Source organism: Mastigoproctus giganteus, chromosome 9 (assembly GCF_048544385.1).
Source record: "Mastigoproctus giganteus isolate SK-2022 chromosome 9, ASM4854438v1, whole genome shotgun sequence".
Taxonomy (NCBI): Eukaryota; Metazoa; Arthropoda; class Arachnida; order Uropygi; family Thelyphonidae; genus Mastigoproctus; species Mastigoproctus giganteus.
The window spans coordinates 166,270,240-166,286,523 of NC_143583.1; the positions used below are offsets into that span (position 1 = coordinate 166,270,240).

General features: G+C 37.6%; 1 protein-coding gene across 1 annotated transcript in view; it reads left to right on the plus strand.

The window, feature by feature from the left end:
• LOC150080869 (voltage-dependent calcium channel type A subunit alpha-1-like) overlaps positions 1–16,284 on the plus strand; it is a 1,489,217-nt gene that overhangs the window by 1,169,136 nt on the left and 303,797 nt on the right. Inside the window, exon 35 of the mRNA XM_090381686.1 lies at positions 555–705. Within this exon, the coding sequence (XP_090237812.1) occupies positions 555–705 (151 nt within the window). The remainder of the gene's footprint in view (positions 1–554; positions 706–16,284) is intronic.

The window sequence follows — 16,284 nt, forward strand, 5'->3', positions numbered from 1 at the left end:
AGAGTGCTTGCATGAGTCGACTTTAAAATTGCTAGAAGTAGGGGGTATACTTCATTCTCAATGTATATGTTTTTTTTTTTTTATGTTGAACATAAGACATTATTTAATTTTTTTTTATGTTATACTCACTTTCCATAATATCTGTATTGTTTTTAACTTCCGGAGGTATGGAAATAACAAACAGGGTCTGCAAGTAATCCTTGAACAGGATCCTGCAAATTTTGGGGCCGGCCCTGATCTTTGTGTACTTAAGAATTCAAATGTTGCTATTTAATAAAAATTAATAGGAATAAAAAATAAAAATAAACGTTTTTCTATCTGTAGTTTTGTGTAATGTTAGCTTTTGTGTATTTCTTTTATTTTATCGTTATTTTGATGTCTTTTTTACTAACTTGACTTTCTACTACTATGTAGTAGTCTTCTCACAAATTGCATGATTTTTATTATCTTTCATTGAAACATATTTTGCATGCATTCAATAATGCTATAACTAAACAAAAAATACAGAAGAGCAAGTTGCTTCTTGTGTAATTTAAAATATTTTTAAACTGAAGATGTGCTACTGGAGAAGCTTGGCAAGCCATTATGTTATCATGTATCAAAGGCAGGCCCTGTGATTCTCGATCCAACAAAGGTAGTGATGAGTGTGGAAGCAACTTGGCTTACTCTTATTTTGTCAGTTTTATCTTCTTCTGCTCATTCTTGGTAAGTATACTATTTTTATAGCATGGATAAAATTTTTACAAAATGCATAATTTATACATAAACTGGTCTGGTTTTTAAATCTATTGATAATTAATCACAGTTTTCTTTTTCAATCGTGAATCACAAATTTGAATTGTTAATCTCTTAAGAGTCCTATTACGTGTGTAACAAATGAAGTTTTGATTCCCCTTCATTTAGAGTTTCAAAAATGCTAAAGGTATCGGATTTAACGAATTACTAGAAATGGCAGCTAGAGAAGTTTTTTGAAGATCTTAAAAAAAACAAAAAAAAAAACCTTTTTTTTATTTCTAATTTTTTATTAATGTGGTATCTTGTTATCTTCATAATTTGTTTTGATAAGCCTAATAGAAATAAAAGTTATTCGATGATAAGAAAATATAATGTGGTATTATGAATATACAAGCACTCCGCGGCTTACGTAATACTTTACTTACGGAAATTTGACTTTAAGTAACTTTTTACCGGCCAGTGCAAACTTAAAAAAATCGTGGAAATGTATTTTGCATCCCATAGAAATAAATGGAGATATCATGAAAATATCGTAATGTGAACCCAATAACACACTGTTTGTTTGTTTTTTTGGTAATTCGGCTTTTTTTTGGTAATTCAACTTTTTTTTGGTAAAAAGACTTCTGAAATTGAAATTTTCACTATATAACTAAGCCATTTGTCTCTCTAAAAGGTCATTTTTATAATGGAAATTGCACTACACTTTCATTGTTACAAGAATCAATTTTTACGCCTTTGTGATATTTTTCTAAAACACATTTCTGGAAGTCACTACCATAAACAAATGAAGTTTAACATTTGTCAATGTTAAACTTCATTTGCCACCTCTCAGCCCATCTGCTCAACCTTTTCAGATCCTGTTGCAGCAGCATAGTGTCCTTGACCACCCTGCCAACCTTTGTATCATCTGCAAACTTGGACATTAAGCTTGATATCCCATCATCAATATCATTCATAAACACCGAAAACAACAACGGACCCAACACTGAACCCTGAGGAACTCCACTAATAACATTAGTCCACGTTGAGCAGTGTCCATTGATTACCACTCTCTGTCTTCTGCCACTCAACCATCCCCTTATCCATAGCAGCAATTTGCCTCCAATGCCACACTGCTCCAATTTGTGCAGCAGTCTTCCATGTGCAACAGTATCAAAAGCCTTTCTAAGATCCAAATATATAATATCAAAGTTATTCCCTGCATCCAGTTCTTTTGTAACTACATCGTAGTATCCAATCAAATTGGTCAGGCAAGACCTGCCCTTAACAAAACCATGCTGCATCTGAGCTATAACTGAATTCTTGTCTAGATGATCCTGCAGTGCTTCTTTAACCAGTGCCTCCATTAACTTACCTGGAACAGAAGTTAAACTAACAGGTCTATAATTACTTGTGTCAGCCTTTGATCCTCCTTTGTGAATTGGGGTTACATTTGCACCTCTCCAGTCTGTGGGTACCTCCTCTGAGTCCAAAGAAGCTCTCATAATTATGGCTAGGGGTTTGCTTACTTCCTTTGCTGCCTCCTTTAATATAACTGGATAGATCCCATCCACCCCAGGTGCCTTTTTTATGTTTATCCTCAACAATCTCTCCTCCACTTTCCTCTCAGTTATTACAAAATCATCCAGCTCACTGCCAATGTTTACTTTACCTACATCATTCTCCTTCCTGAATAACTCCTCATGCGTGAATGTAGACAAAATACTCGTTTAGATTGTTAGCCACCTGAGCAGGATCCTCAACTGTTGAACCATCAATATCCAGTGGACCAATCTGATTCATCCCTTTCCTTCTCGAGTTTAAATATGTAAAGAACTCTTTTCTGTTTTTCTTTGCATCCCTTGCCAAGGAATTTTCGTAGTCTGCCTTTGCCTGCCTAATCTCCTTTGTGACTTGGTTACAGACCAACTTATATCTATCATAGGCTTCCATGTCACCCATTAATTTGTATGTATCCCATGCATTTTTCTTCTCTGCCACATGCCTCATTAGTTCATCTGACAACCATTTAGGCCTATAACTTGAACAATATTTCTTAGTTGGTTTGCAAAGCCTGGTAGCCTCCAAGATTAGTTCCTTGAATGCTTCCCATTTTGAGTTCGCTGTTGGTAACATCATCAGTTGGTCCCACTGTATAGAATTTAAAAACTGTCTGAGACCACTGTACTCACCTTTATGGAAACAAAAACCCTTTCCTTTACCCCTGATGGTAATTATATCTTTAAGTAAATCCCACATCAGTACACTGTGATCACTGCCACCTAGTGGTTCCTTTATCTGCGAATTCTTAATACATGAATGATCACTGCTGATAACTAGATCAAGAGTATTACCCTCTCTGGTTACCTCTCGAACATGCTGTTGCAGAAAACAATCATCCAATAAATCCACAAAAGCCTTGCTAGTGTGCGAGTGACCAACCCACAAATTCCAGTCAATATCTGGGAAATTAAAATCCCCCATTATAAGACTCTCTGATTTACTGGCCCACTCTATTTCCCTGTACAATATCTTATTATACTCATCAGAGCCATTAGGCCTATAGCACACTCCTACTCTCAATTTTGATTTCCCTATGCCTATGTCACACCAAACTGACTCGAAACTGCCCTGTTCATCGATGTCGACTGGCTTCACTTCCTTGGACCTTATGTGTTTCTTAATTAATAGCATAACCCCTCCTCGTCTCCTGTCCTGTCTATCCTTTCTATACACATTGTATTCCCCAAATTCCAGTTCCGCATTACTTATATCTGTGTGACACCACGTCTCTGATATCCCAACAATATCTGCCTTTGATGTTTTGAGCAATACCTCAAATTCATCAAATTTATTTACCAAACTCCTAGCATTGGTGTACACGCAGGTATACATGCACCTGTTTCTATTCTTAGCTACCCTAACACAACCCATGTGTTTACTTGTACCGCAATGACTCCCAGCAGTCTCTGAAATATCCTGCATCTTGTTTTTCAGGCTTCTGCTCATTTCAATAGAAGCAGTGCAAGAATCACTTCCACCTCTGCCAGTGGCTACTGTTAATCTATTAGTCCTTGTATCCCCCCCAACTAGCAGTTTTCCAACCCACCTAACACTGCCTCGACAGCATCAGCAAAAATTCTTGCACCCTTTCTATTTAAGTGTATCCCATCCCTGTAGAAGCAATCTCTCCTGTTAACAAGTACAGTCCAGGCTGAAAAAAATTCTACCCCTTGAGCCTTGCACAATCCCTCCAGGGCCGAATTGATCGACAGGGCTCATGAAGTGGAATAGTAATGTTAAAAGGGAAAATCTGCTCCTCCGAGTATTGCTTATTCTTGGTAGTGCTCCTGAACACCTATAGGCATTACAGCTCACCCACCCTACTTCCTAAAAACTATATCACTTCTTCAACTCAATACATGAGGGTGTAATCAAAGCAGTCAAGAAATATTACACCTAAAGTACTTTTTATTATTTTTCAGACATTGCTGAAAATAACCTTACACTTTTGTTGAAACATCCATGAAAAAGACTCCATCAAACATGCATTCCCTACATAAAGGAATCAACAAATGAGCTCAAACAATACACTTATATAGAAGGGGATGCAAGAATATTTTATAATGCTATTGACACAGTGTTTGGTGGTTCAGAAAACTACTACCCTTGGTGAATACACAGACTAATAGATTAACAGTAGCCACAGGTAGAGGTGAAAATGATTCTTGCACTGCTTCTATTAGAACACGCAGCAGCCTAGAAAGCAATGTGTTAGAGATTTCAAGACCTGCTTTGGGGGGGGGGGAACCCCATGATAAAACCAAATACAGGGCTCTATTAGGGTTACTATGAGTGTAAACAATTGCTAATATACTTGTATGTAAACTGATGCTAGGATCATAGTAAATAAATTTTATGAATTTGAAATACTGATTACATGTCAGAAGCAGCCATTTTGGGGATATTAGAGACATGGTATCACACAAATATGATAATTTACAATTCATATATGCAGAGTACAGTGTGGTGGACTCTGCATATATAAAAAGAAAGGACAGACAGGACAGGAGAGGGGGCCAGATTATGTCCTTAGATAAGAAACATAAAATCTAAGGCATCCAGTGCAATGTTGAGTCAGTTTGTTGTGACATTAGCACTTGAAAAACAAAACTGAAAATAGTCTGTTGTAGACCTAATGACTGTGATGAGTATAATTAACAACTGTACAGCCATATAGAATGAACCAGTAACCCAGAACATCTTATAATAGGGAACTTTAGTTTTTGGAACTTGTGGGTCGCACACTCACACAGTAGCAAGAATTTTATGGATTTATGGATGATTGTTTCCTAATCCAGCATGTTAGGTAGGCAATAAGAGAAATACTCTTAATGTGATTATCAGCAGTGACCCTTCATGCTTTAAGAATCTGTAGATAAAAAAAAAAAAAAAACCCTACTAGTTGACATTGATCACAACGTGTTTATGTGGGATTTATTTAAAGACATAACTACTCTCAAAGGCAAGAGAAAGGGATTTTGCTTTCATAAAGTGACTACTGCAGGCTCAGACAGTGTTTAAATTCCATGCAGCAGAACCAATTGATTAAGTTATCAACAGAAAATTCTAAATGGGAACCATTCAGGGATGTATTCTTTATAAGCTACTAGGCATTTCATACCAATTAAGAGAATACTATTCAAGGCTTAGACCTAAATGGATGTCATATTAGCTGATAAGACTAGTAGCAAAGAAGAATACATGCAGTACATATAAATTATTAGGTGATGCAGATGCCAGCAGTAGATATAAACTACTGCTGACATCTGCAATCAAATAACAAAAGAGGTTAGGCAAGCTAAGGCAAATTACTCTGGGAAAGAATGCAAAGAAAAGCAAAGACTACTTATGTAAACATCAGAATAAATCAAATTTATGCACTAAACACTAATGGATTAACTGATGATCTGCTTATTTTATTTATTATATTTTTTTACTATTATTTTTTTATTATTTTTTTTAGTTATGGGGATGCTAAAAGTAAGTCATTCTGGCAGGAAAATGAATGATTTTATAATAACTGAGGGAGGAGGTGGAAGAGAAATTGTTGAAGCTAAATGTAAAAAAAAAAAAAAAAAAAGCAGCACCAGTGGTGAATGGGATATATATTATATTAAACGATGCAGAAAATGAGGTAAAGGAACCTTTAGCCAGGATTATGAGCACATCCCTGGATTCAGGAGAGGTCCCTATGGACTGGAGATGCACAAATGCATCCCCAGTTCACGAAGGTGGGTCAGGCCACACCTTGAGTACTGTATACAGGTCTGGAGGCGTCATTTTAGGAAGGATGTAGAGCTGCTCAAATGAGTACAGAGAAGGGCAACGAGATTGGTGAATTGAACAAAGGGTTGCTCTTACAAAGAAAGACTTAAGTTCTGCAAATTGCGGTGTCTGGAGACTAGGCACCTGTGAGGTAATCTGATCGAGGTGTATAAGGCCTTGAATGGTTTGAGCAAGCTGATTCTTCCTCTTGCCCAGATTAGTTATCTGAGGGAACATAAATTCAAATTGAAGAAAGACAGTTGTAGAATAGACTGTGTGGAAATTTTGCCTTTAGCTGGCGAGTGGGTGATTGTCGGAACAAGCTTCCATCTGTCATTGTGGAGGTTGACGGCTTGAATAAATTGAAGGCAGAACTGGACGGGCATTTGGAGTTGATGGATGGCTGAAAGGGGAAGGTTTTTTTTTTTTTTTTTTTGGCTGATGCTGTGTAGGCTTGCTTTCTTGCATCATGTGTGTTGTGTTGTTTGGTTTTTAGGAGCATTAGCAACTAAGGCCATATTGCTCCGGGATATGCGGTGGTCATTCCCTGACCTTTCCGCATCCTCCATATTTGGTGGTGACGGGCTCGAACCCCGGTCTAATCAAGAAGCGTATGCTATGCACTGCTGCTCCTTCCCACCTGGCTACGGAGTCGCTCTTGCATCATATGCCTCTATTAATGCTAAAGGGAGACATGAGTAATTACAGACCTGTTAGCTTAACTTCTGTTCCAGTGAAAATAATGGAATCGTGGTTAAAGAAGTAATGCAGGATTATCTAGTCAGGAATGCAGTCTCAACATAGATTTGTTAGGGTCATTCTTGTCTGACCAAGCTGATTGGATACTATGATATAATCAAAAGGGGGGAACTGGGTGCAAAAAATAATTTTGGCATCTTATACTTAGATTTCAGAAAGCTTTTGATACTGTCGCACATAAAAGATATTTATACAAATTGGAGAAACGTGGCATTAAGAGCAAGTTTCTGCTATAGATAAAGGGATGGTTGGATGGGAAAAGCCAGACAGTGATTATCAATGGGCACTGCTCTTCTTGGACTAATGTTATTAGCAGAGGCCACTCCAGAATTCAGTGCTGGGCCTATTGTTGTTTTCTGTATTTAGTAGTGATATTGATGATGGCATATCTGGCTTAATGTCTAAGTTTACAGATAATACGCATGTTAGCAGGGTAGTCATTAGCATTAGTAGTGGCATACGATGCGGGAGGGTAGGCTTATACAGCATCGGCCAAAAAATTTTAAAAAAATTCCCATTTCACCTATCCATTTGCTCCAAAAGTTTGTCCACTTCTTCCTTGGATTTATTTGGGCTGTCAGCTTCTGCAGCAGCAGATGGAGGTTTGTTCCAGCAATCAACTACCCGCTGGCTAAAGGCAAATTTCCGTACCTCTGTTCGAGGCCCTGGATGTCAAGCATTATAGTGATCAAGTGATTCTCTGAATGATTTTTAGAACATTTCCAAAAAAGATATAGTTTTGTTTCAGTTTTAAAAGTTCTTTTACTTTCCTTTTAATTGATAGACAACTTAGTCTTATGAACTGTAAGCAAGTTTCAGAAAGGAAAAATGCCTTTATTTTTTTCCTTTAAATTAACTTACTAACTTATATACCACTTGGTCACTCTAGTGGCACTGCTCCTGCCTCCCTGTGCTTTTCGTGGGTTTCTTCTCTCAGGCTGGTAACCCGAGAGAAGAAACCCACTCTCCCAGGGCCGAAAGGAGCAAAGATGGATAGCAATATGTATCCACCTTTAGAGCCATCGAGCTCAAGACTACTTACAAATGACACCGAAAATGATTTCTCTCAACCCAAGAGGTTGAAAACAAACCCTCAAGAGGAGATACAATCATTCCTCATACTGCACACTCTCTCTCTCTCTCTCTCTCTCTCTCTCTCTCTCTCTCTCGCACAGATCAACCTCTGAGTAAGTTATCACCATTCCTTGTTCAGAAATGTATTGAGTCTGCTGCAGGTTCACCAAAAATGGTAAGGCAGCTCCGGTCCGGAGATATTCTGGTAGAGACCATGAAATCCCAACGTTCTGTAAAGTTATTAAAGCTGATTACTTTTGGCAGACAACCATTAAAAGTTACTTCCCATGCCACCCTCAACTCCTCAAAGTGAGTAATTGCAGAATGGGACTTATTAAATGTCCCAGAGAAGGAAATTGTCCAGGAACTTCATAAACAAAGTGTCATTCAAGCAAGAAGAATCATAACTCAGAAAGACGGGATTCTTGTTCCCACAAAGAGCATAATACTCACTTTCAGCTCACCCATCCTACCAACATCTGTCAAAGCCGGATATCTCTATTACCGTGTCCATCCTTACATCCCAAACCCAATCAGGTGCCACAAGTGCCAAAAATACACACTCCCAAACCGCATGTAGAGGTGAGGCAGTATGTCCAAATTGTGGATCAGAGGAGCACAATCAATCTAAATGCATTGCTACCACCTCTCATTGCCCAAACTGTAAGTTTAATTACCCAGCTTTTTTTTTCAAAATATGCAAACTATGGAAGCAAGGAAAAGAAATTCAGAAATATAAAGTTGAGAATAAAGTGACATATTCAGAGGCGAGAAGACAAATACTGAAAGCAGATCCACAACATTCATATGTAACGGCTGCTAAACAATTCCAATCAATAGGTATACAAACAGATGTTACAGTTCCCCAAATATGTCTATCGCTAATTGGGCATGCTCTATGCTCCCAAACAGTGTCCTTCACAACAAAAAACTGAACAAGCCTGTAATAGCAAAACCAAAAGTGACAGAAACCATGGTACCGAAACCACCAAATTCAACCAGAATTTGGATATTGACCAGCACAGTGATTCAGATGATGGCATATTAGAATTTCATGTGACTGATGAGATGGACATAACATGTCCATACTTTCCTGAAAAAGACAAAGCAAAAATTGGATTTGTACAAACAAGTCACAACTGAAAAGCAGTCAGAAAAAAAACATCCAGTAAAACCACTTAATAGAAAGAATCCTTCAATGGAATTGTAGAGGCTTTCACAGTACAAAAGACAATTTACTTGACTTCATCGACCACTATGAACCAGCAGGCATATCCCTACAGGAAACTTATTTAAATGCACAACTGTGCCCTACCAACAAAAATTACACCATCTTCAGATGAACCAGAAGTATTGACTTGCCAGCCCATGTTAGAAACAACATTCCATCGAAACATATTGCTCTTCAGGCTCCTTTTGAAGTAGTGGCAGTGCACATTGTAATTGGCATCACTCTTACAATAGCATCAATTTATATCCCTCGTAATTTCTCATTCTCTTCAGAAGGCCTAGAAAAACTAACAGACCAGCTAACATCTCCGTACTGCTTGCTCGGAGTCTTTAATGCACATCATTCGCTGTGGGGACCCTCAACAATTGACAAGAGAGACAAGCTAATAGAATCCTTTCTTGATGCTTATCAACTCAGCATTTTGAACACTGGTGAGCCTACCTATATTCATTTTTCAATAGGATCCATGAGTACAATAGACCTTTCAATCTGTTCTCCCTCCATATATACTATTATGGAGTGGTCTGTTCTTGAAAACCCACTAAACAGTGATCATCTGCTGATTCTCTGCAAGCTCCAAACACAGGCATACTCCCCTTCATCACGTTGCTCCATTTGGAAATTTGGTAGGGAACACTGCAATGAATACACCTCTTATGTCCACTTAGATGATAAAATAATCCAATCCCAGCACATAAATAATGTAACAGAACATATAACTAATCAAATATTACAAGCTATTACCACTGCAATACCAAAATCTTACCGGGAAAACAGAAGCACAGAAATTACTGGTGGAATCAAGATTGTACATATGCCAACCATCATAAAAATGGAGCTTGGAATTTATTTTGAAAATTCCCCACATCTAGTAACCTAATTAACTTTAAAAGACAGAAAGCCAAGTTCACAAATAAGACAAAAAGCAAAAAAAGATGCCCGGATTAACTTTTCCTCAAGTATAAACAAGGACATGGACAGCAGAATCATCTAGAGAAAAATACAGATGCTTAATGGCAAATATGTTTAGTCCCCAGCTACAATACTAAATTGGGAAGGGAAAGAGTTGTCATCACCACGAGAAATAGCAAATGCCTTAACAATGAAATAGCAAATGTGGAAACGTTTGCCCATATATTAGCAATATCCACCTTCAACCCAACATTTCAGAGAATTAAAGAATCTGCAGGACAGCATAAAATTAGTTTTTCTACAATAATTTCTCTCATCCTCCTGGCATCACTCAATAGTTCTAACCTTCCCAAAGCCCGGAAAGGATCATACCTTTCCACATAACTACAGGCCAATTTCACTGACTAGTTGTTTAGGCAAAGTTCTGTAAAAAATAGTTCACAGGCAGCTGACATGGTTCCTAGAAACTAACAACTTCATAAATAGTAATCAGTACAGGTTTCGAATGAACCATTCCATTAGATGTAATGATAAAAGCAGAAGCAAATAATGGCCACAGGGTTCCATTCTCAGTGCAACATTATTTGCAATAAGCAGTACAAACATGATGTGGGATGTACCTAATACAGTAGAACCATACATGTTTGCCAATGACCTCATTATCTCTTGTCAATCCCAAACTATGAACATCATTGAAAGGCAGCTTTAGATCTCCATTGCTACAATAGAATCATGGGCTGTAATCATGGAGTAATCACGGAATAGTTACTCCCTAGCAGAAAAGAAATCCACTGCAATTCATTTTTGTGAAAAATGCAAACTGCACCCAAATCTAGAGATATTTTTAAAAAAAAACAGCCTGATACCTATCACCAATGATTCTGTTGGGGTTATATTTAGATAACAAATTAAATTTTGCTTCCCATATAGCTTACCTTCAAACTACTTGTCATAAAAAACAACTTCCTAAGAGCTGTCTCTGCCATGCCATGGGGTGTTGACAGAAGCTCCCTCTTAACACCTCTACAGAAACTTAATCTGGTCATGCTTGGATTATTGTGCACCTGCCTATGACTCCACAAGGAAAAGCTCGTTATTATGTCTGAACATCATCCAGCATGGTGCCCTCAGGATAACTTTGGGAGCCTTCAGAACATCTCCGGTCCACAGCCTGTATATTGAGGCAAATGAACCCCCTCTGCAACTCAGGAGGAAACTCTACTGTGTAATTATGCAGCAAAAATGTAGCTGGAAATATCTGCTTGATCCTCAATATGCCATGTTATATCACAATAAACCTAATGAAAACTGCCCTGCAGGTTTTGACTGCAAGAGCTCATGCTCAGTTGGGATATTAAATTTCAGAGCTTTAGTATTAGCATTAGTAGAGGCATATGATGCAAGAAAGCAAGCTTATGCAGCATCAGCCAAAAAAAAAACAAAACCCACTTCCACTTCACCCCTCCATTCATTTGAAATACCTGTCCAGCTGAGCCTTAAATTTATTTAGGCTATCAACTTCCACGACAAGGGATGGAAGTCTGTTCCACCAACCAACTACCCGCTGGCTAAAGGCAAATATCCGCACGTCTATCTTACATCTGTCTTTCCTCAATTTGAATTTATGCCCTCTCAGGTGATAATTCTGAGCAAGAGGAAGAATCCCATCAGCATTGAGCATGCTCAAACTATTCATGGCTTTATACACCTCTATCAGATCATCTCGCCGGTGCCTAGTCTCCAGACACTGTAATTTGCAAAACTTAAGCCTTTCTTCGTAAGAGTACCCCTTTGTTCCATTCACTAATCTTGTTGCCCTTCTCTGTACTCGTTCCAGCAGCTCTACATCCTTCTTGAAATGAGACCTCCAGACCTGTATACAGTACTCAAGGTGTGGCCTGACCATTGCCTTATACAAGGGAATAATCACCTCCTTATCCCTGCTACAAAAATTCCTGTATATCATTGACAAGACACCATGAGCTACTCTTGCAATATGAAGTTCTCTGAGCAGTGCAGCCCATCTGCACTGCTCAGAGAACTTCATATCTGCCTGCACAATTACCCTCAGGTCCTGTTCATTCTCTACCACTGTCAGTGTAGTACCACAGAGTTGATACGTTGCTCTGCGGTTGCTGTTTCCCATATGTAGTACTTTACATTTGTCAATGTTAACATATTCTGAGACCTTACTACTCGTGAACCTCCCTGGACTGAATGCTCACCTCTCTGTGACAATTTCTTTTTAAGATTGGGAAAACCCTCTCTGGAAAACATCAAATTTCAACAGTTCCATAAAACTCACTCATTAGAAAACTCAGATAAAATACCTATCTATACTGTTGGCTCCAAAACCATCTAAAAGTGCCGTAGGTGCTGCAGCAGTTTCTTCCACCTTCTCAGTTGCTGCATCTATTCCTATGGAATGCAGTATCTATACTGCAGAATTATTCGAAATAAAACTAGCTCTAGACAAAATACACAACAGATATATCAAGCTATCTCTGATATATACAGATTTGCAATCACTGCCATTCAATCTACATTTTCACCCTCTCATCCCATTCTTAAAGAGATACGATCTAAGATATTTTACTATCAAACAGCCAACTAGAAGGTTACCTTCTGTTGGATACCTGGTCATATCGGCATCACAGGTAATGAACAAGCAGATGACGCTGCTAAACATCCCGACTCAGGCTCTTCCAGTCAACTAAAAGTGCCCTACACCGACTGCAAATCTATCATTAAAACAACATGTAGGAAACAATAGTCTCATCTCTGGAAACCTCAAATCAGTAATAAACTGCTACAAATAAAAAAAAAAATAAAAAAGCCTAAACTGTGGACAGCTAGTATCAGGAGAAGCAGGGAACAAGAAGTAATTCTAGCAAGGCTCCACATCAGTTATTCACATCCAACTCATCTGTGTTTGTGTACGGGAGAGAACCCTCCTCAGTGTTTCTTTTGCCAATCACAGTTAACAATAAAATATATTCTCATTGAATATCCCCAACATTCAACTATCAGGAAACCAAGCTTTAGCTCCCTATCCAACTTGCAGGAACTGTTAACCTTATTACATATTCTTGGCAACAAAGCAAATTTCGAGGAACTGTTTACTTATTTGAAACAAATAAGCTGTGTAATAGTCTGTGATCACAATAAAATATGAAATTAGTGATAAGCAAATCATGAACAGACACAATATGGCCCAAGAGGCCCTTGTGCCAAAAAACTCAAATATAACAACAACAACATCTATTTGACAACTGTCTTTCCTCAATTTTAGTTTGTGCCCCCTCGAGTTTGTAATCTAAGCAAGAGGAAGAATCCCATCAGTATTGAGCATTCTCAATCCATTCAAGGCCTTATACATCTCGATCAGATCACCTCGCAGGTGCCTAGTCTCCAGACGATGCACTTTACATAACTTGAGCCTCTCTTTGTAAGAGCACCCCCCCTTTGTTCCCCTCACTGGTCTTGTTACCCTTTTCTGTACTCATTCTAGCAACTCTATATCCTTCTTAAAATGAGGCTTCCAGACCTGTATGCAGTACTCAAGGTGTGGCCTGACCATTGCCTTATACGAGGGGATAATCACCTCCTTATCCCTGCTAGCAAAATTCCTGTATATCATTGACAAGACCTCACGACCTGCTCTAGCAGCCTGTCTACATTTGCTCAGAAAATTTCATATCCCCTTTAAGGCAGTTTAACCCATTAAGGCAGTGCTTCTCAAAGTGGGTGATATCATCCTCTGGGGGGGCGTTTGAATTATCCATGGGGGCTTTAGGCATGAAAGGGGGAGACAGGGAGGCGATAGGCATGAAAGGGGCGACAGGGGTGGATGGAGCACCATCAATGATTGGCCATTACAAGGGTTTTATGGCTATTTAAAAAATGCTGTGCCAAATATTATTACTGTTCATTGTGTCATTCACTGTTGGCATTTAGTTGCGAAAAAAATTTGATCAACTGCACAATTCTCTACAAACTATTACTGCTATAAACAAAATTAAAGCACATTCTTTGAATGATCGTATATTTCGAAAGCTTTGTGATAAAAACAGTGAAGATTTTGAACGATTGCTACTTCACTCCGAGGTTCAGTGGCTGTCAAAAGGCAACTGTCTCAACAGATTTTATGAACTCTTTGATACTGTTGTCGAGTTTTTTGAAGATAGGAACGACTTTAGTAATGACCTCAAGAAAATGAAAACTGATATTGCTTATCTTGCAGATTTATTTACTAGATTCAACTCAATGAACTTACATTTACCTGGACAAGATGTAACTCTTATTAAGGCGAAATCTCAAATTTCAGCATTTATTTCAAAATTAAAGCTTTTTATGCGCAACGTAGGATGACATGAATTGTATCAATTTCCTCATCTGTTGGAAATAGAGAAAAAAGAAAAAATAGCTGATGAAACTCTACTAACTTTTTGTAATCATCTAGAAATGTTGCACTCAGATATGCAGGAAAGATTCAAAGATCTCCTTAATTTGAAAATTCCAGATTGGGTTATAAATCCTTTTTTAAATAATGACGATGGTGAACATTTTGTAGAAGAAGAATTGATTGAGTTACAAAATGAAGCTGAACTGAAAGCAAAATTTCAAAATTCATATCAGGAATTTTGGTTACAAAAGAAAATCCCCGACCATTATCCTGCATTGTGGGGAATTGTAAAAAAATTACTTATTTCTTTTCCAATATCATATCTAGTCGAAACCAGTTTCAGTGCTGTATCTCAATTGCTGACAAAACGAAGAAATTGTCTGGATGTTGTTAAACTTGGCGATTTATGACTTCTACTTGCAGATATTAAACCTAATATTGATAAGCTAATAAATCTCCACCAAGCTCATCCATCGCATTAAATATTAAAATATAATTAACTATTTCCATTAATATCATTACTTATTTATGTAATTAACTTTAATTTTTATGACTTTATTTATGTAGTTGTAGTTTTTTACGAAGAAGGAATAAAGTGCAGTAAATAGTTTTCTTTACAATTCACACACATACATGCAGGGCTGCATTTACATTTTTGGAGGCAAACAGACAAATATTCATTTCAGTTATTTAGCTTCACTTTATATTGGTGGGTTAAAAAAAAGCCCTGGCGAGGGCTTTTTTTTAGGGGGCAGTGATCCAAAAAAACTTTGAGAAGCACTGCATTAAGGAAACAGAGTACCAACATCTTTTCCACCTCTGGAAAGAATTTTCTCTGTTCATATATAAAAAATAACATACTGTTCCATGTAAAGAAGAGGGCACAGTCCACTAATTCATCCATTATTCAAACTTAACTCTTCAAATTGCAAAAGTATATTCCTTCTCACAAAAACTGAATTTGCAAAATTTTGAAAGGCAGTAAAATCTTCCCTTGTTTTAATAAGTAATGGCTCAGTCCCATCCACCAGACGAGTTACATTATCAACATTATTCAGTAAATCCAAATGCAAATCAGCATATTGCAAACTATTAAATACAACATCCCGTGTTTCCAGATCACCACACGTACAGTTGCATATTGCTACGATTCCAAGACTATTCAGTTTAGCAAAAAATGATCCATGACCTGTTAGTAAGAATGTACAATGTAGATTTGGTACTAACCAGATTGGTTTAATATAATTCACACCATTAATGTAAGGGAAAAATTTTAATTTTATTCTACCTTTATCCGAACAATTCCATCTCTTTTGCCATTTTTGTAAAAGGAGCTCCCAAATCCTCATCTTTTCATTTCTCAAGTCATTTAAAGTGTTAATTTCGATGTCAGCAACTTGGATTTTATACCTCTTCTCAAATAAAAGGATAGGCTTCTAAACACTAACTGCAAATCAAGTGGAATTTTGCCAGCTAACACTTGCAAAGCTTCTGTGGAAACCGTTCTGGGTCATAGCCATTTTGAGTAACATAGCTCGATGTATAGAATAGAGCTTTCTGGTGTTGCTTACTTTGATTGCATACCCAACCCAGATTGAGGCACCATACGTAACAATCAGCAGAAAAATGCAATCATAAATCAAATGGATTTATGATTGCATTTTGATTTGTCCCCCATTTCACGCACATTATTCTTGAGATCATTGCAATAAATTTCTTCACTTTCTCTGATGTATAATTAATATGCGGGATAAAGTTCAAGCTACTAGCAATACATATTCCCAATTAATTAATCATTAACACCTGCTGTAAGGAAATACCATTCAACCTTACGAGTGGAGGTCTACTAAGAGCCAATTTA